We start from the raw sequence: 15,242 nt of genomic DNA, 5'->3' as shown, positions 1-15,242 counted from the left end.
ACTCATAAGGAGAGGAATTCATGGCTCACTGAAACACAACCATAACTGCTGATAACCATGACTGAACCATGACTTTTTTGTCTATCTAGACATCTTAGCAGCTACCTGTGCAGTTACAATAGGGGAGGAAAACCATCTGGTTTGCATTGGTAAGATACTCTATATGAACCATCAGACCTTTGCATTGGTAAGATACTCTATATGAATAGAACATGAAATCACATAAATGTGATGGATCAGTGAGCTTGAGCTAAGATCTGAATATCATGGTGTACATACAGTGATTTTCCATGACACATTACAGCTACCTTTTCAAAATCCCTAGCAGAGTTTGGGCTACATTGCACCAGCTATGCCTGGGCTTTTCAGACAGATTTAAATCAAAATGCAATTAAAATATATTATTCAATCAGTCCTTCTGAGGAAAAAAAAAAAAAAGATGAAGTTCGCATATGATGTGTAGTCATTGGACTGTAGCTGTATGTGGCTTATGCCACAAAAACTTAGTCAGTAGTTTAGAAGACTTTAGAAGCAAAAATTTATAAAAGAAAAACTGTTTTAATGCAGTGCTCTCTGAGGGCCCAAAGATCACAAGCATTCAATATTGCCTATTAACCTGGTCCCTTACGCTCTAAGATTTCTCCAGATTCTCTGAACCTTTTGATGATATTATGTAATGTAGATGGTGGGATATTAAAAGTCAAAGTTTGCTGAAATTCTTCCACTTTTTTTAGATGCAGTTTTTCACAGATTGATGAACCTCTGCCCATCTCTGCTTGACTGCATACAAAATATGCTCTTTTTTACCCAATCATATGACCTAATTGCAGCAGTTTTATTAGTATCACTTACTTTTTTTTTTACAGCTTGTTGTTGCCCATCCCAACTTTTCCATGATGCATTGTTACCATCAATTTCTTAACGAGTTCATATTTTTTCATGAAATGGAAAAAAGGCCCCCCTATTAACATCTGATATATTTTGTGTTCCACTGTATAATATATGGGTATTTAAGATTTGCTTATCATTGAATTCTGCTTTTATTTATATTTATGTTCCCTTTTTACAAATATTTTTGGAATCGGGGGTTGTACAAACATTCTGTATCTGCATGAGACCTATTTTACACAAGATAATCCCAAAATTCTCACATGGTTCCTTAGAGTGAATATCAAATTACACCAGAGTCTCTTGAACCATTTAATAGTTGTGAGACATATTCACTGCACTATGTAGAGAACCTTTATCTGATAATGTTAACCACAGCTTTTCTTATTTTGCATCTGAAAGCAAAGTAAAGCTGAATGGGATTCACAAGCTGTGCAATAAATGTGTGAATCCCTTAGTGCTCAAACACTAAAGCATATCCGATCACCTGCAAGCCTGAACATACACCTAGTACAAAGATTCAATCCCAAGAGCAAATAAAACAAGACATACATGATCTTTTAGGCATGCTCTTGTAAAATGAGAACTGAGTGAAAAACGCCACATGAATATTGCAGAACTATTTTTATTAGTGCACATGAATCAAAAATATGCACCTCATTGGTCATTAATTTGCTTTGTCCTTTGGGATATTGTATCTAAAAATTTGTGAGTTTTGTTTTAATCACATTAAAAATGGATATTTTGAGGCTCAGGACAGTGAATGCTGGCATTAATGCTTAATTTTTAATATAAAGGACCATTTAAATTCTTAATACTAAGCAACGGTAGCATAAAATCACAAAAAGTGTGAGGATATTTAATTTTTGAATTACAATATGTTACACAAAAAGCCTAAAACACATTTGTTGATTAAATGCTAGCCTATCTACTGCACAGTGCCATATTGCAAATAGTTATTAGATATATTGCTCTTCTAACATTTTCCACAAATTATTAGGTAATTTGATTTGATTGGGTTCAGTCAGTGAGAATCAATGAGGTCAGACAGTAATGTTTGATCATTGGTTCCAAGTCACAAACAGCACTTGGACTGAGTGCTATTTGATAGTGCACTTATCACATTCCACAGCCAAGTACTACCAGTTTATAGCTGATTCTTGACATTGGGAATGGTGTTGCTCATGCAGACTTGCAGACTACGTTTATGCTAATGCAGACTGTTTTTACCAACACCTGTGTCAGCAATATGTGCACCTTAAAGAAGCCAAATAAATCACTTAGAAGCTATGTATGAATACATTTGCTTGTACAGTTTTGTATCACAGACGATGTGGGTGCTGTTACATGTGTGATCATATTTAGGGAGAAACTGCAGATAAGTGTTTAAAAGATTAGCTGACTACCTGGTTGGGAATACTTTTGGAAGACTAATAGTCGCTTCCATGGCAACTATAATTCTGTGCTTACTGAATCGGGAAAAATCTTATGGTCATAAAATTGCTCAAGATGAGCCCAAGATGCTCAAATCTACAAAAAAAAAAAACTGTCATTGTGGCAACTCACAATAAATGTATAAACCAATAATTGTCTTCCACCGTTAACTCATTTATTTGTTAACATCAAAATAACATTTGTGTAAGCTACCAAATATTTACAAACATTAAAAAAAAAGACCAATCTTACATAAACATACAATAAGAGCATACAAAGACAGTGTAATCTAGCAGCATCCAAACGTTGGAATGAAGAGGGGGAGGGGGGATTATATAAAAAACACAGCCCTGCCAAGCTACACACATTATAGTCTAGCCTACTCAGAGCATTTTCCTTTTGTTAGTGCGGGGGGTGGGCAAAAACCTTTTTGAATAAAATAAACAAATTTAGGTTAAATAAGCTTAAATAACATTGTTAAATACAAGACACTTCTGCAAAGGTTCTGTACAGAGATAAACACATTTTGGGATGGTGAGTGTATTTTTCTGTCATATGAAGTTTGGAGAAACAGAAAGGAAGTTGATAAAGAGCAAATCTGTCACTGCCAGACAAAAGTATACACACAATGGGATTTGATGGGCCATGGAGAAGGCATATGTTCAGAAGAACAAAAAAAAAAAAAAAGAGCGAAACTATGCATATAAATGCTTACTTTCTGATCTTTTTCGAGGCACAGACTTATTAGAAAATAAATACAGTACAACTGCACCTTAAACAGAAACTCACATTTTGTGCTATGTTCTTTAAATTCTGCAACTACCACATGTTATTGCTAGGACATGATTGTGAATATTAACTAGAAATGAACTATTTCGTTTAAAGATACACACACAATATGGCATAAGGAGAGCACTGCTAGTGCCACAATAGCTACATTACTTCCTCTTAAAATGTCTGGGATAGAAAATGACATTTGAACATAGAAAGGGTCAAAAATGACTCTGAAGCAAAAGTAGGACTTTGTTGAATTACATTCATATTACACTGCCATCCTTCTCCAGTCTCCATCTAAAGATTCGTAAGGAAAACGGGGTACCACTTCATATTGTATGGTACATTCCTCTTTATTTACCCTGTCCTTGTTCTTCTCTTCTAATCATTTCAGCATCAGTAAAAAGTGACTTTCCACAGCCAGAATACATCACTCACAATGTCCCTCTCTTCAAAACTCCACTGGGAATTTGGCCTTGGTAGCTCATTTCAGCAGCACCCACAGGGTTGTACTAAAGAGTATACGATACTCCAGAGACCACATTATTCCAGTGGCTCATTTTACCCAAGGGTGCGCTCTTTAAAAACTCTTAACATGTAAATTACAGAGGGCACACAGAGGGAGAGGCTGTACTCTACTGTACTCTTAAGTAATGGTTCATATTTTTGCCTATGTGGAAAAATAGGCAGGGCTTCTTTCAGGGCTTTTTATCCATGGTGTTAAAGAACCATTCCGTGAATTTCCTGAGCTGGGCAGCAGCTGTTTGACTTTCCTCCTGCAGACGCATATTATCTTGCCGAAGATGTTGCACCTCCACTTGCAGAATGGCTTTGTCCTCTTTTTCCTGCACAAAGTGAACAAAATACATACACATGCCAGCTTGCCTAAATATCAATTGGTCATGTTTTACTTATCAACATTTTAAAATATTGCAAAGCTACAGGACTTAAGGACTACAGGACTATACCCCTGAAAGCTGGTATAATACACAAAAGCATATTTATGAATGTGAATAATTAAAACAAATCAAATATATCTATAAATTAAACTTAGCAGGTATTGTCTGATACACAATATCAGCGTTGTGGAAGTTACTAAAAATAGTAATAGTAATTATTTACAGTTACCAATTTCTTCATATAAAATTAATAAAGTTACTAGGAAATGTAACATCATATGTATATAACTACCATATATGTTTGCTTCAGATCTCTTTTTAATATATACATAGGCATATTATGTTTTTTTATTATTATTATTACAAACGTTCTAATTTAATTTAGCATTAATTACTTTCATGAAAGGTACTTGAACAACAAAACTTTATTTTTTGAGAGGGCTACTTATAACAGTTTTTAATGATCTATTTAGCCATTATTTCTTTACAGTCTTTATAAATATAGGGGATGTTACTAAAAATAAATGTATTGTTATATCTTGCATTTTTAACATAATATAGACTTATATATTCTAAACACAGACACTCTTGTGTGTATTACACCTCTCCAATGAGAGTTTCAAGCTGTATAACTCACTGCTTTTAGATTTTCAATATCTGCACTAAAATATGGGCAGCATTTCATGCTGTTTCACAAATTAGCTAGATATCATAGCCAAGCATTTTTTTTTCAAAAATGCTGAAGGTATGACCAGGGTTTTATAATGTGTATTACATATGGATGAACTGCAGAAATAACTCATGTAAAGCAAATTGATCTGCTCTGAAGTATCTTCTCTACTAGTTTGGGCTAAAAATAATACACTGGATAAAACTGAATAATGAATAGATAAATAAATTGCTTAAAATATTTTTTTGCCATTACTGTGATGAACAAAAAAAAAAAGCTCATGCAATGCTTTGAAATAAAATGACAGGAAGCAGGGATGACTAAGTGGCCATACATTGTGGGTTCCTTTTTAGAGTAAATACATTGTTTTTCAGTGGCACTTCCAACTACAACCAACAGATACAGACAATGTAACAATCATTCTCAAGAATATAATGCATTTACTTGCATTCCCATTAGAGAATGTATCTTTGAGAAACAAAAAATATGCTCTGCTCATGGGAAACTGCACATGTGAAATGTATGATTGAAGGATAATGTATAGGGCAAGGAATGGAATGCCGTTTGTAAACATAACTATGCATTCAGAGAACAGTTTTCCCACTATTGAGAAACATCTTACCTTTATTAAGTCATGCTGGAGTTGCCTCAGGATGACTTCCAGCTGATTTACTTTGCCAGTCAGAGTGGCAGGTGAGCTATCACTAAAGAGAGACAGAAATGTCACTTCAATTTTAAGCATACTCTGGGTATACCAAAAAACCTTTTAACTGGAGCTTTGGAGAGAGAACTACAATTAATAATTTAACTAGATAGCTTCCCTCACATCTCTGAAATTACTAGACTTTATTATTTTTTGCCAAGAGACAGAACACTGACCAACAGCAAAGCATTGTACATGCAAGATGACAGAAGATAGTACAAAATGTTCAAGTGAAAATGACCTTCAATTATTTGTGCGATGTTGGACCCGTCCAGGATTTTTGAACTTTGGTTCTCTCCAGTGAGCCGGTCCAAGTTCACACCAGATTTGTTGGGAAACAAGGTTGCATTATTCAGAGCTTCTCTCTGCCCAAATCAGGACATCTCTAAGTTAAAAGTGAGTATTTTGGAGTATCAACTCCAGAGCCGTGCTGCTGAGCTGATGGGCAGTGGAGTAAAAAGACATGCTTTGACTCAAGTTACACAAAATCACAGAAACCACATAGACATAGCAATTTACTTTTATTTATTTGTGATTTTCTTTTGTTTACAAATCAGAAAGCAGATAACGTTCCACTGCGCCATAACCGTTTTTTCTGTTTAAAATACTGTGCGTGAAAGGAAAATGAACCGGTTCCCTGTTGGGTAAAAAAGTCAAGACACAGTGTTGTAAGTGCTGGTGTCATTGCTAGGTTACATGTATTTTGCAGAGAGATACCTGAAGAGCTTGACACTCCTGAAACATCCCTCAGCCAACCACATTGCAGGGTCAGAACTAAATGTGGTATAAATTCTGATACCACCTTTTTTTTTTTTTTTTTATTATTTTCTTTTTTCAGAAACAACAGTAACATGCAACAAATACAAGGTTGCCAGGTTGCTCGTTGTCATACAGTCTCATTAAGAAAAAAAAAATTACAGTTTTATTTAGTTCACTACTTTTCCAAGGTTGACCACATGTCAGGATCAATTGTAATTTCATTAAAACAAGAGATAACAAAGTATGGATAAAATAAAGAGATAAAATAAAGTTTTGGGAATCTCATATTGTAAAACATCACTAATATAAGCCCCGACCTGATCCCAATAGTATGACATTTTGGTACAGTCCCAAAATATAGTAGTCTGTCCAACATTAATGATACCACACACTCTTCAGCAAGGCTGGGGTATATTACACTGCAGGTATATTAATGTCAGGTTCTCTTCCCCAGACATCCCAAACATATTTAGTTGACACACTTTTTGAATTCATTATTCCTTGGTATAATGATGACACTATTTTGTTGGTGGTAAGCCAACACTACACAATGAATAATGGGGTTCTCTTCCCTCTGAGAGCTGGAATCTTCAATCTCTCTTAAATGATAATGTAATAATGACCCCTTTATGGGTCCAGCACTCCAGGTTGGAATGCTGGGTCATAGGAAAACCATCTTAATTGTTGAATTTGCCCCTCGAGTTTGAAGCGTTTAACTAGATTAAACCACAATTTAAGTGTATGTTGAGAAAAAAAATTCCTATTAAAGAGTGTGGAGGGATAGTACAGGTATTAACTTCTATATCTTTCCACTTTGTTGTTAAGTTCGAATCATACCAATGTATCAAATACCTCAACTGGGCAGCATAAAAGTATTATTTCCAATTTGGGAGTGATAGTCTTCCTTACTCTTTACTTAACTGAAGTGTCACAAATCTAATTCTGGGCTTTTTTCCCCCAGGAAAAGCGTGAAATCTGTCTGTCCCAATCAGTCCATTGCTCATGTGGAATCTCTACCAGCAAAGCCTGGAATAAATTTAACAACCTTGATAAAATGTTCATCTTTATTATCTCAACTCGAGAACTGATATCTGAGGGAATTAGAGACCAGTGTGTCAAATCATCTTTAATTTTCTTAGTAATTGGTATATCATTTGTTTCATATAATTTATTGAGCTCTTTAGTCAGTAAAACAACCAAGTATTTGATTGTGATTTCCAATTCAACCTAAACTCTTTCTAGTCTTTTATTAATCATTAACATAAATTTATAACCAGAGAAACTTTCAAATATCTCCACAAATATCTCCACAAAATCAATTAACACAAGTAGAGGCGAACTTGGATCTCTACTATATAGTAAAACATAATCGGCATATAATGCCACCTTATGTTCTGTCTCTGTAATAAATATTCTCTTTATATCCCTAGTCTCACTTATTTCCTGTGAAAGTGGTTCAATGGATAAACAGAAGAGTGTGGGTGAGAGAGGGCCTCCTTGACGGCATCCGCTCTCCAAAACAAAACTCTCAGTAAGTCTCCCATTTACTTTAATTCTAGCCATCGGTTGCGAATATAGGCTTCTAATGCAGTTAATCAAATTTTCTGAAAACCTAAATCTTCTCAGTACTAGAAAAAAAAAAAAAAAAACTTTAGCTCACACAGTCAAAAGCTTTCTCTGCATCTAAACTAAGCAAGGCTGCATTCACCTGTTTATTCCAGCACAATGTGCTGAATCACAGGGCGAGTCCGTCTTATACTCTCATGTGTTTGCCATCCTGGGATGAACCCTGTCTGATCTGGCTCGATTAAATCCAAGATAAAAGTCCTCAAACGATTAGCAATTCTTGAAGCAAATAATTAATAATATACATTCAAAATAGATATTGGTCTATAAGTGCTGCATAGCTCTTTGTTGTTTTTTTTCCTTAGGGATGACTGAGATTAAAGCCTCTCTCCAAGAGGGGGGAATTTCTTCTTTCTTAAGGGTCCAATTAAATGAGGACAGCAGCAGTGGTGAAATCTCCTTTTTCAAGATCTTGTACTATTCTCACTAGTTTTATTATTTGTGATTTTATGTGGTATTATAATTGGTTAATTACACAGTCTAACTTCTGCTGTGTGAATCATTTTGAATTATCCCAATTGTTGGTAAATCAAGGCTATCAAAGTACTCCTTAGCAATCTGAGGACTTCCCTGAGTTGGCTGTGAGTAAATTGTTTTGTAATAAAGTAAAAAAAAAAAAAATTAAAAAAAAAAGTCGATGTCATCTAAATTATGTAAAGTCATGCCCGTTTGTGAATCTTTCATTTTATAAATAGTATATAAATATTGTTGTTTTCTCAAGAGCCTTTCCAAAGCCCTTGTGGCTTTTGGGCTAGATTCATAATATGCTTGTCTTAAAAATTTAAGTTTTATTTCAAATTCCTCCATATATAAATTATCTAGCTTTTTCACACATTTTGAATTTCTTTATATAATCCTGGCTCGTTAATCTCTTTATGTCACTCAGTCAGTTCTTCAAATGGTTTTCAAGAAACTTTGTTCTTGGTCTTTATGAGCTGTTGTTTTCCTCCTAGGACAGCCCTGGCTGTGTCCCAGAATATGATAGGTCTTACCTCACCATAGTCATTGTCCTGAATATACTGTTTTATTTCATTCTTCAATTGTTGGATGATAATAGGGTTATTAAGAATACCTGTATTCAGCCACCAAGTTGAGCTTTTAGGAATGTGTTTACACTTAAACTAAGACATACAGCTGAATGATCTGAGGTATCTGTACTTTTCTGTGGTACATCTTTCTATTTTGTCTATTATTTGCAAACATGAGAAGATAAGTCCAGAAAAAAAAGTTTTTTGGTGAAAGACAAACATGGAGAAAAATAGTCCAGAATAAGCTATGTGTGGTGCTACAATAGTTATAGTCCTTATCCTTCAGGTGCAGATCCATCTAGACATCTCTCAAGTTTAGTTCTTCTAGTATATACTTCATTGTTCTTGTTTCATATGTCTAAGGAGACCATCTTGGGGTTAAGTGCCATATTGAAATCACCACCACATATTAGTGTTCCCTGACTCTCAGATGCAAGGAGATCAAAAATTGTTTTAAAGAAACTCCTGCTACTTGCAGGTGGGATATAGATGTTAAGCGGCGTAACCAATTTTTGTTTCTAAGTTACCTGGATCAGTGTAAAACGGCCTTCCTTATCACTTATTTCTTTTAGAAGTTTTTATAATTTTTTAAAATTTCTCATGTCAACTTTGGTTAAAGGGATGAAACGGTGGTGCAGCAGATAGTGTCGCAGCCACACAGCTCCAGGAATCTGAGGTTGTCGGTTCAAGTCCCGCTCCCGGTGACTGTGTGAGGAGTTTGGTGTGTTCTCTCAATGTCTGCGTGGGTTTCCTCCGGGTGCTCCGGTTTCCTCCCACAGTTCAAAAACACATGTTGGTAGGTGGATTGGTGACTCAAAAGTGTCCATAGGTGTGAATGTGAGTGAATGCATTAGTGTGTGTGTCACACTGTGAAGGACTGCTGCCCCCTCCAGGGTGCATCTTGCACCCAATGATTCCAGGTAGGCTCCGGACCCACCATGACCCTGAACTGGAAAAGCAGTTGCAGACACGAATGAATGAACTTTGGGTAAATGTGTCTCCTGTAAGAATATAATTTGTGCTTTCTCCCTTTTAAGTTTCCTTAACATTTTATCCCTTTTAATAGGGCTATTCAGACCGTTCACTTTTAAGGTAACCATGACCCTGAAGTGGATAACTGGAAAAGATGATGAAATTAGATGAGACTTTTAAGGTAACTACTTTAAAGTTGCAATGCATGGCCACCCCAGATAAAAGTACAGCTCTGACACTGGCCACCTGATTAATATATCAAAAACATTCAAATTAAAATAAATTCAAAACAAAACTGAAAGTGACCTCCAAAATTAGGGTCTGCCATCAACCCAATTGGACTCAAGTCAAGTACAGGCCCTGAGGGGAAAAACACTACTACAGGGGGCTCCACTTTAAGCTTTAAAACTGTTCTTGGCCAGTGTAACATTAGGTCTGTCCAGTCGTAAACATTCTTGCTCTGCACACAGGTCTAAGTATAACTAATTCCTGTCGAACATTATAATTCTAGCTGTCCCAAAACCTTTAAATACTACGGGTAGCTATCACTGTAATTCAACAGGTCACAGTTATAATCTAACGGGAAAGAGAGAACTTATATTTACTTATATTATATACATTACATTGATGGATATAAGCATCTATTTTGATTGTGTACACTGTTGCCGGAATCCCTGGAGGCTCTCACCGTAATAACTTTAGTCTTGTGACTGGCTGATTGCCAGTGCGGAGGGCGTCAGAGTTGTGTGTCCCAGCACGTTTCAGCCAAATCCTGGGACCGCAAGGCCTTTTTTTCCCCCCCATGGCTTCAGCTGCCTTATTGTAGATTTGGGCTCCGGTGTTTCAAATTGAATTCTTATCCTCGCTGGGTAAGGTGTTTGGACGCAAATGTTCTGTTCCTTAAGAACCTTTTTGAGAATGTTATATTCCTTTCTCTTGGACGTCACCTCTGCTGGGTAATCTTGGGCAAACGAGATGTGTCTGCCTTGGTCAGTTACCTCTTTGCCCTACGCTGTTTTCAGCACAAGCTTTATCATGCTGTATTGCAGAAAGTTAACCACAATTGATCTCAGAGGAGCTTCAGTTTTCTGTGGTTTAAGCAATAAGCAATTGCTTAAGCAATCTATGCGCCCTCTGAATTTGGAGATCAAAGTCCGCCTCAAGATTTAACTGCGTTCAAAGAAACTCCTCCACAAACAACGCCATCAAGGTTCCCTCTGAACCTTCTTTAACTCCATAAATTCGGATATTATTCGCATATTACCTTTTGAGATCCATTGTTTTAGCCTGAGTTACCTTTTGCTGTTTCAGAATGTCCAGTATAGTGTCTCTCAAGTCCGCATTAGCAGCCTCAGGCTCCTGGATATGTTTTTGCGCTTCTCCAAGTATGTTGCCTTGTATATGGAGGTATGCATTTGTCTGTTGTATTTTCCTGACAATATCCTCCCTCAGGATTTTGAGTTCGCCTTTGATATCTTTCTTGAAATAATCACGCAGCTCAACCAGACTCTTCTGAAGGTCAGAATTTAGTTTACTTATCTGTTTGCTAAAATCTAGCATAGCCCTAGCCATGTCATTCAACCCTTCACTGCTTTCAGATTCTGAGTTGGGATTTTGTTCCTTGTCCTCTCCCTTTGCCTGACATTTGTTGCCCGTCCACACAAAAACTGTTGTAGGTCACTGAGAACAGAGGTTTTTGAAAATGCTGGCTGAAATTCAAACAATGCCTCACTCCCTATAGAATGAAGTAAATAAGTCATTAACTACAACGTACACATGCAGCTAGCACTAGATTTCAGATTTCCACATACAAACAAATATAAATGATGTTGTATTAGAAATATATAATGCACTATTAAGATCTGCATTCAGTGATTTCATGACTTGCTCTACATGAATACAGAGAGATTTGGTATTAAGCCTCATTAAGAGGTACTATGGCCCCCTACTGGACAGGCATGATATTGCAGCGGTTTTCGTATTCGTGTGGACAGGGCTATTTTCAAATGGAGAGAGGAAAATCTGTTTTTAAAGTGAAAGTATCTGTGTGGATGGGGCCCCGAGTACGCGTCTGACACAGAAAATGCTGTGCACTACGTGTGAGAAAGGACCACTCTAGGACATCTCGGGACCAGTATTCTGGAGTTAATGTGTGAAAGAGGCACTAGACTAGAGGCATTGTTTTCTTCTGTCATTATTATGACTAATCATTTTAATAACTTTAAATGAACAAAATTAGCGTGAAATAATACATTTCAATACAATACAGATGAGTTATTGAGTTAATACAGCTGAATAGTGAAAAATCAGATCACTGTCTATATTATTCCGAATAACTTGTATTTGTACTTATTCCAAATAACTTGTTTACTACAGAAAACAAGACACCTGACAGTACACTTCTGATAGCATTAAGCAAAACATAAAAATCTTCATGAATTTCCCTCCGGGATCAATAAAGTGTCTATCTAAAACAATCTAATATTTCTACAACAGTACATCTGCAGACCTGTGGGCTAGCAGACAAGCCAGAATATAAGCAGACAATGAGCCATCTTTCATTGATGTGTAGTACTAGACTCACCCTGCCTCCAGTGCAGCTCCCTTCACTGCAGCCACCCGTTTAGTAAGCTCCTGAGAGATCTGCAGAGCTTCTGCTCTCTGCATGTCTGTCATGGTGCAGAAAGAAGCCACACGCTGGTCTAGAAGCACAGAAAACACATATTAAACATCAACTGTTAAGACTGAAATGCTCCAGAATAAACAAAACTGTTGGAAGATTCACTAATTCAGTACTTATACTGGCTAGCACTACCAGCTGCATGTAACTCCAAGAAATTGTTTGAATGGATGATCTTGGAAGCTGAAGTGGTTTGGAAAAGGCTCAAAATGACGTTCCTGACTTAGGTTGTTCAAATCTGCAAACAGTAATAATCTGTGATTTGTTTATTCTTTTGAACATTTAACTGACTAAAGCACAAAGAAAAGTTTTCAATGTTTTGGCAGACAGGTTTATAAACAAATTGCATTGTTTTAAAAAAATACACTTGGATGGTGCTTATGGTGCTTTCCCTCTGCATGGTACCTACTCAAGTTGGCTCTACTCATGACATGTAAACCTTGCAGAGCGCTGACTGGCCAGAGAGACTTATCAATTATGACGAAATCTAGACACCCATCTCAAACTATCAATTTGTAAAATCTCCAAGCTACAGAGATCACATTTGTTTTTATCTGACTCACAGTGGCAGCTCATAAAATTATATTGTGGCCTTTTAAGGTGGTTCAAACGCTCCTTGGATTGATGAAAGACAACAGACTTGGCCGAGACAAACAGTGAGAGCTGGATGGTTCAACAAGGAGCAAAAAACTTGTGCTGATTCATCTAAACTGAGGTTCAGTCTGCTGTCCTTTGCTGATTATACGAGCTGTGCAAGAATAATTTTGTTTCCACAATGTGTGCATCTTAGAATATGTTCAGACTTGTCAGATTTAGTTTGGTTAAAACGAACACTGGTGCAATTGTTTTATTAGGCTGAGCAGGTTGGTGTCAGCCCGTTTTGAAACTAACTGTTCATTTCCAGTTTGAATAAAATACGAACCAAATGCAATGTAGCAAACCTAGCACAGGACCCAAGATAATCGTGCTGTGAGGAAACAGAGTGCAATAAAAACAAATAATGCACCAAGGACAGACCTCCTAATGTCATCTCTCTGTAGCAGACACTATGGTCTGGGCAGTGGAGGAATTTTTGGTGCTGTTTTGACTACTTTTATCCATTTTACCACCCTTAGCATTGTGTAAAACTACCTCCAGGTGAATTAATAGAATCTTTAAGAAAAAAAACTTAAAAAATGTATATTCTTAGAAAAAAATTACACAGTGTATATTGACTCTAAAAGGTAGAGAAATGATCTAAAGCACAGATTATGAAAACGACAGGAGCACTTATACAGCCCTGTCTTCTGTTATGGTGCAATATTTTATAATAATAAAATGAATAAAAACAAACATAATATATATATATATATATATAAAAAATATATCTTGATAATACTCAAGATAGTAAGACTGGAAACAAAACTGTGCGTATAGAATGCAGCTTAGTAAACAACTATAAAAAAAAAAAAGCATGCAGTACAATATGGTACAGTCCTATTTTACCTAACTAAAGACACCACAAACGCACCATTCATGGTACTGTTACACAAGTGGTGTAAGAGTTTAAACTGCAATGACAGTTTGGTACCTTTTTATGAGATTTTAAATAAAAACCGGATTCCAAAAATGTTGAGACACTAAACAAATTGTGAATAAAAACTGAATGCAATGATGTGGAGATGGCAAATGTCAATATTTTATTCGTAATAGAACATAGATGACAGATCAAACATTTAATCTGAGTATTTGTAACATTTTAAAGGAAAAATATGTTGATTCAAAATTTCATGGCAACAACAAATCCCAAAAAAGTTGGGACAAGGCCGTTTTCTACCACTGTGTAGAATCCCCCCTTCTTACAACCCTCAACCCTTCTTGTCCTCTCTGGTCCGGATGACATGGCGTCCCAGTGTTCCATAAAGAACTTCAAATCGTGAAGTCGTGAAGACCTCATCTGACCACAGAACAGTCTTCCATTTTGCCACACTCCATTTTAAAAGACCCCTGGCCCAGTGCAAATGTCTGAGCTTGTGGAGCTTGCTTAGAAATGGCTTCCTCTTTGCACTGTAGAGTTTCAGCTGGCAACAGCGAATGGCACGGTGGATTGTGTTCACTGACAATGCTTTCTGGAAGTATTCCTGAGCCCATTCTGTTATTTCCTTGACAGTGGCATTCCTGTTTGAGGTGCAGTGACGTTTAAGGGCCCGGAGATCACGAGCATCCAGTAGAGTTTTACGGCCTTGACCCTTACGCACAGCAATTGTTCCAGATTCTCTGAATCTTTTGATGATATTATGCATGGTTGATGATGATAACTTAAAAGTCTTTGCTATTTTACGCTAGGTAACACCATTCTGGTATTGCTGTACTATCTTTCTGCGCAACAATGGTGGAATTGGTGATCCTCTTAACATCTTGGCTTCAGAGAGACACTGACACTCTGAGAAGCTCTTTTTATACTCAATCATGTTGTCAATTGACCTAATTAGCGTTAATTGGTCTTCCAGCTGTTTGTTATATGCTCAATTTCCTTTTTCCAGCCACTTATTGCTACTTGTCCCAATTTTTGGGGGATTTGTTGATGCCATGAAATTTTGAATCAACATATTTTTCCTTTAAAATGTTACATTTCCTCAGATTAAACTTTTGATCTGTCAAAGAAACTTTGTTCTATTACGAATAAAATATTGACATTTGCCATCTCCACATCATTGCATTCAGTTTTTATTCACAATTTTTTTAGTGTCCCAACTTTTTTAGAATCCGGTTTGTATTTACACATTGCCTTTATTACACCCCTATTATGTACATCTTCAAATTGCATTCT

General features: G+C 36.5%; 1 protein-coding gene across 5 annotated transcripts in view; it reads right to left on the bottom strand.

Annotated features, from left to right (window-relative positions):
• Window positions 1-2,492: 2,492 nt before the first annotated feature.
• Window positions 2,493-15,242, bottom strand: part of LOC136706130 (signal-induced proliferation-associated 1-like protein 2) — a 174,608-nt gene continuing 161,858 nt past the window's right edge. For 3 of the 5 annotated variants that reach the window (XM_066680066.1, XM_066680067.1, XM_066680069.1), the window contains 3 exons: window positions 12,338-12,455; window positions 5,288-5,369; window positions 2,494-3,941 (listed from right to left, as the gene is read on the bottom strand). In XM_066680066.1, the coding sequence (XP_066536163.1) occupies window positions 3,795-3,941; window positions 5,288-5,369; window positions 12,338-12,455 (347 nt within the window). In that variant the 3' untranslated portion in view covers window positions 2,494-3,794. Of the gene's footprint in view, window positions 3,942-5,287; window positions 5,370-12,337; window positions 12,456-15,242 lie in introns of all 5 variants that reach the window. The other 2 variants (XM_066680071.1, XM_066680068.1) reach the window with 1 other exon arrangement.

Source organism: Hoplias malabaricus, chromosome 8 (assembly GCF_029633855.1).
Source record: "Hoplias malabaricus isolate fHopMal1 chromosome 8, fHopMal1.hap1, whole genome shotgun sequence".
In the NCBI taxonomy this organism is placed as follows: domain Eukaryota; kingdom Metazoa; phylum Chordata; class Actinopteri; order Characiformes; family Erythrinidae; genus Hoplias; species Hoplias malabaricus.
The sequence above is the reverse complement of the archived record's forward strand: the minus strand, read 5'-3'. Positions and strand labels throughout refer to the sequence as shown.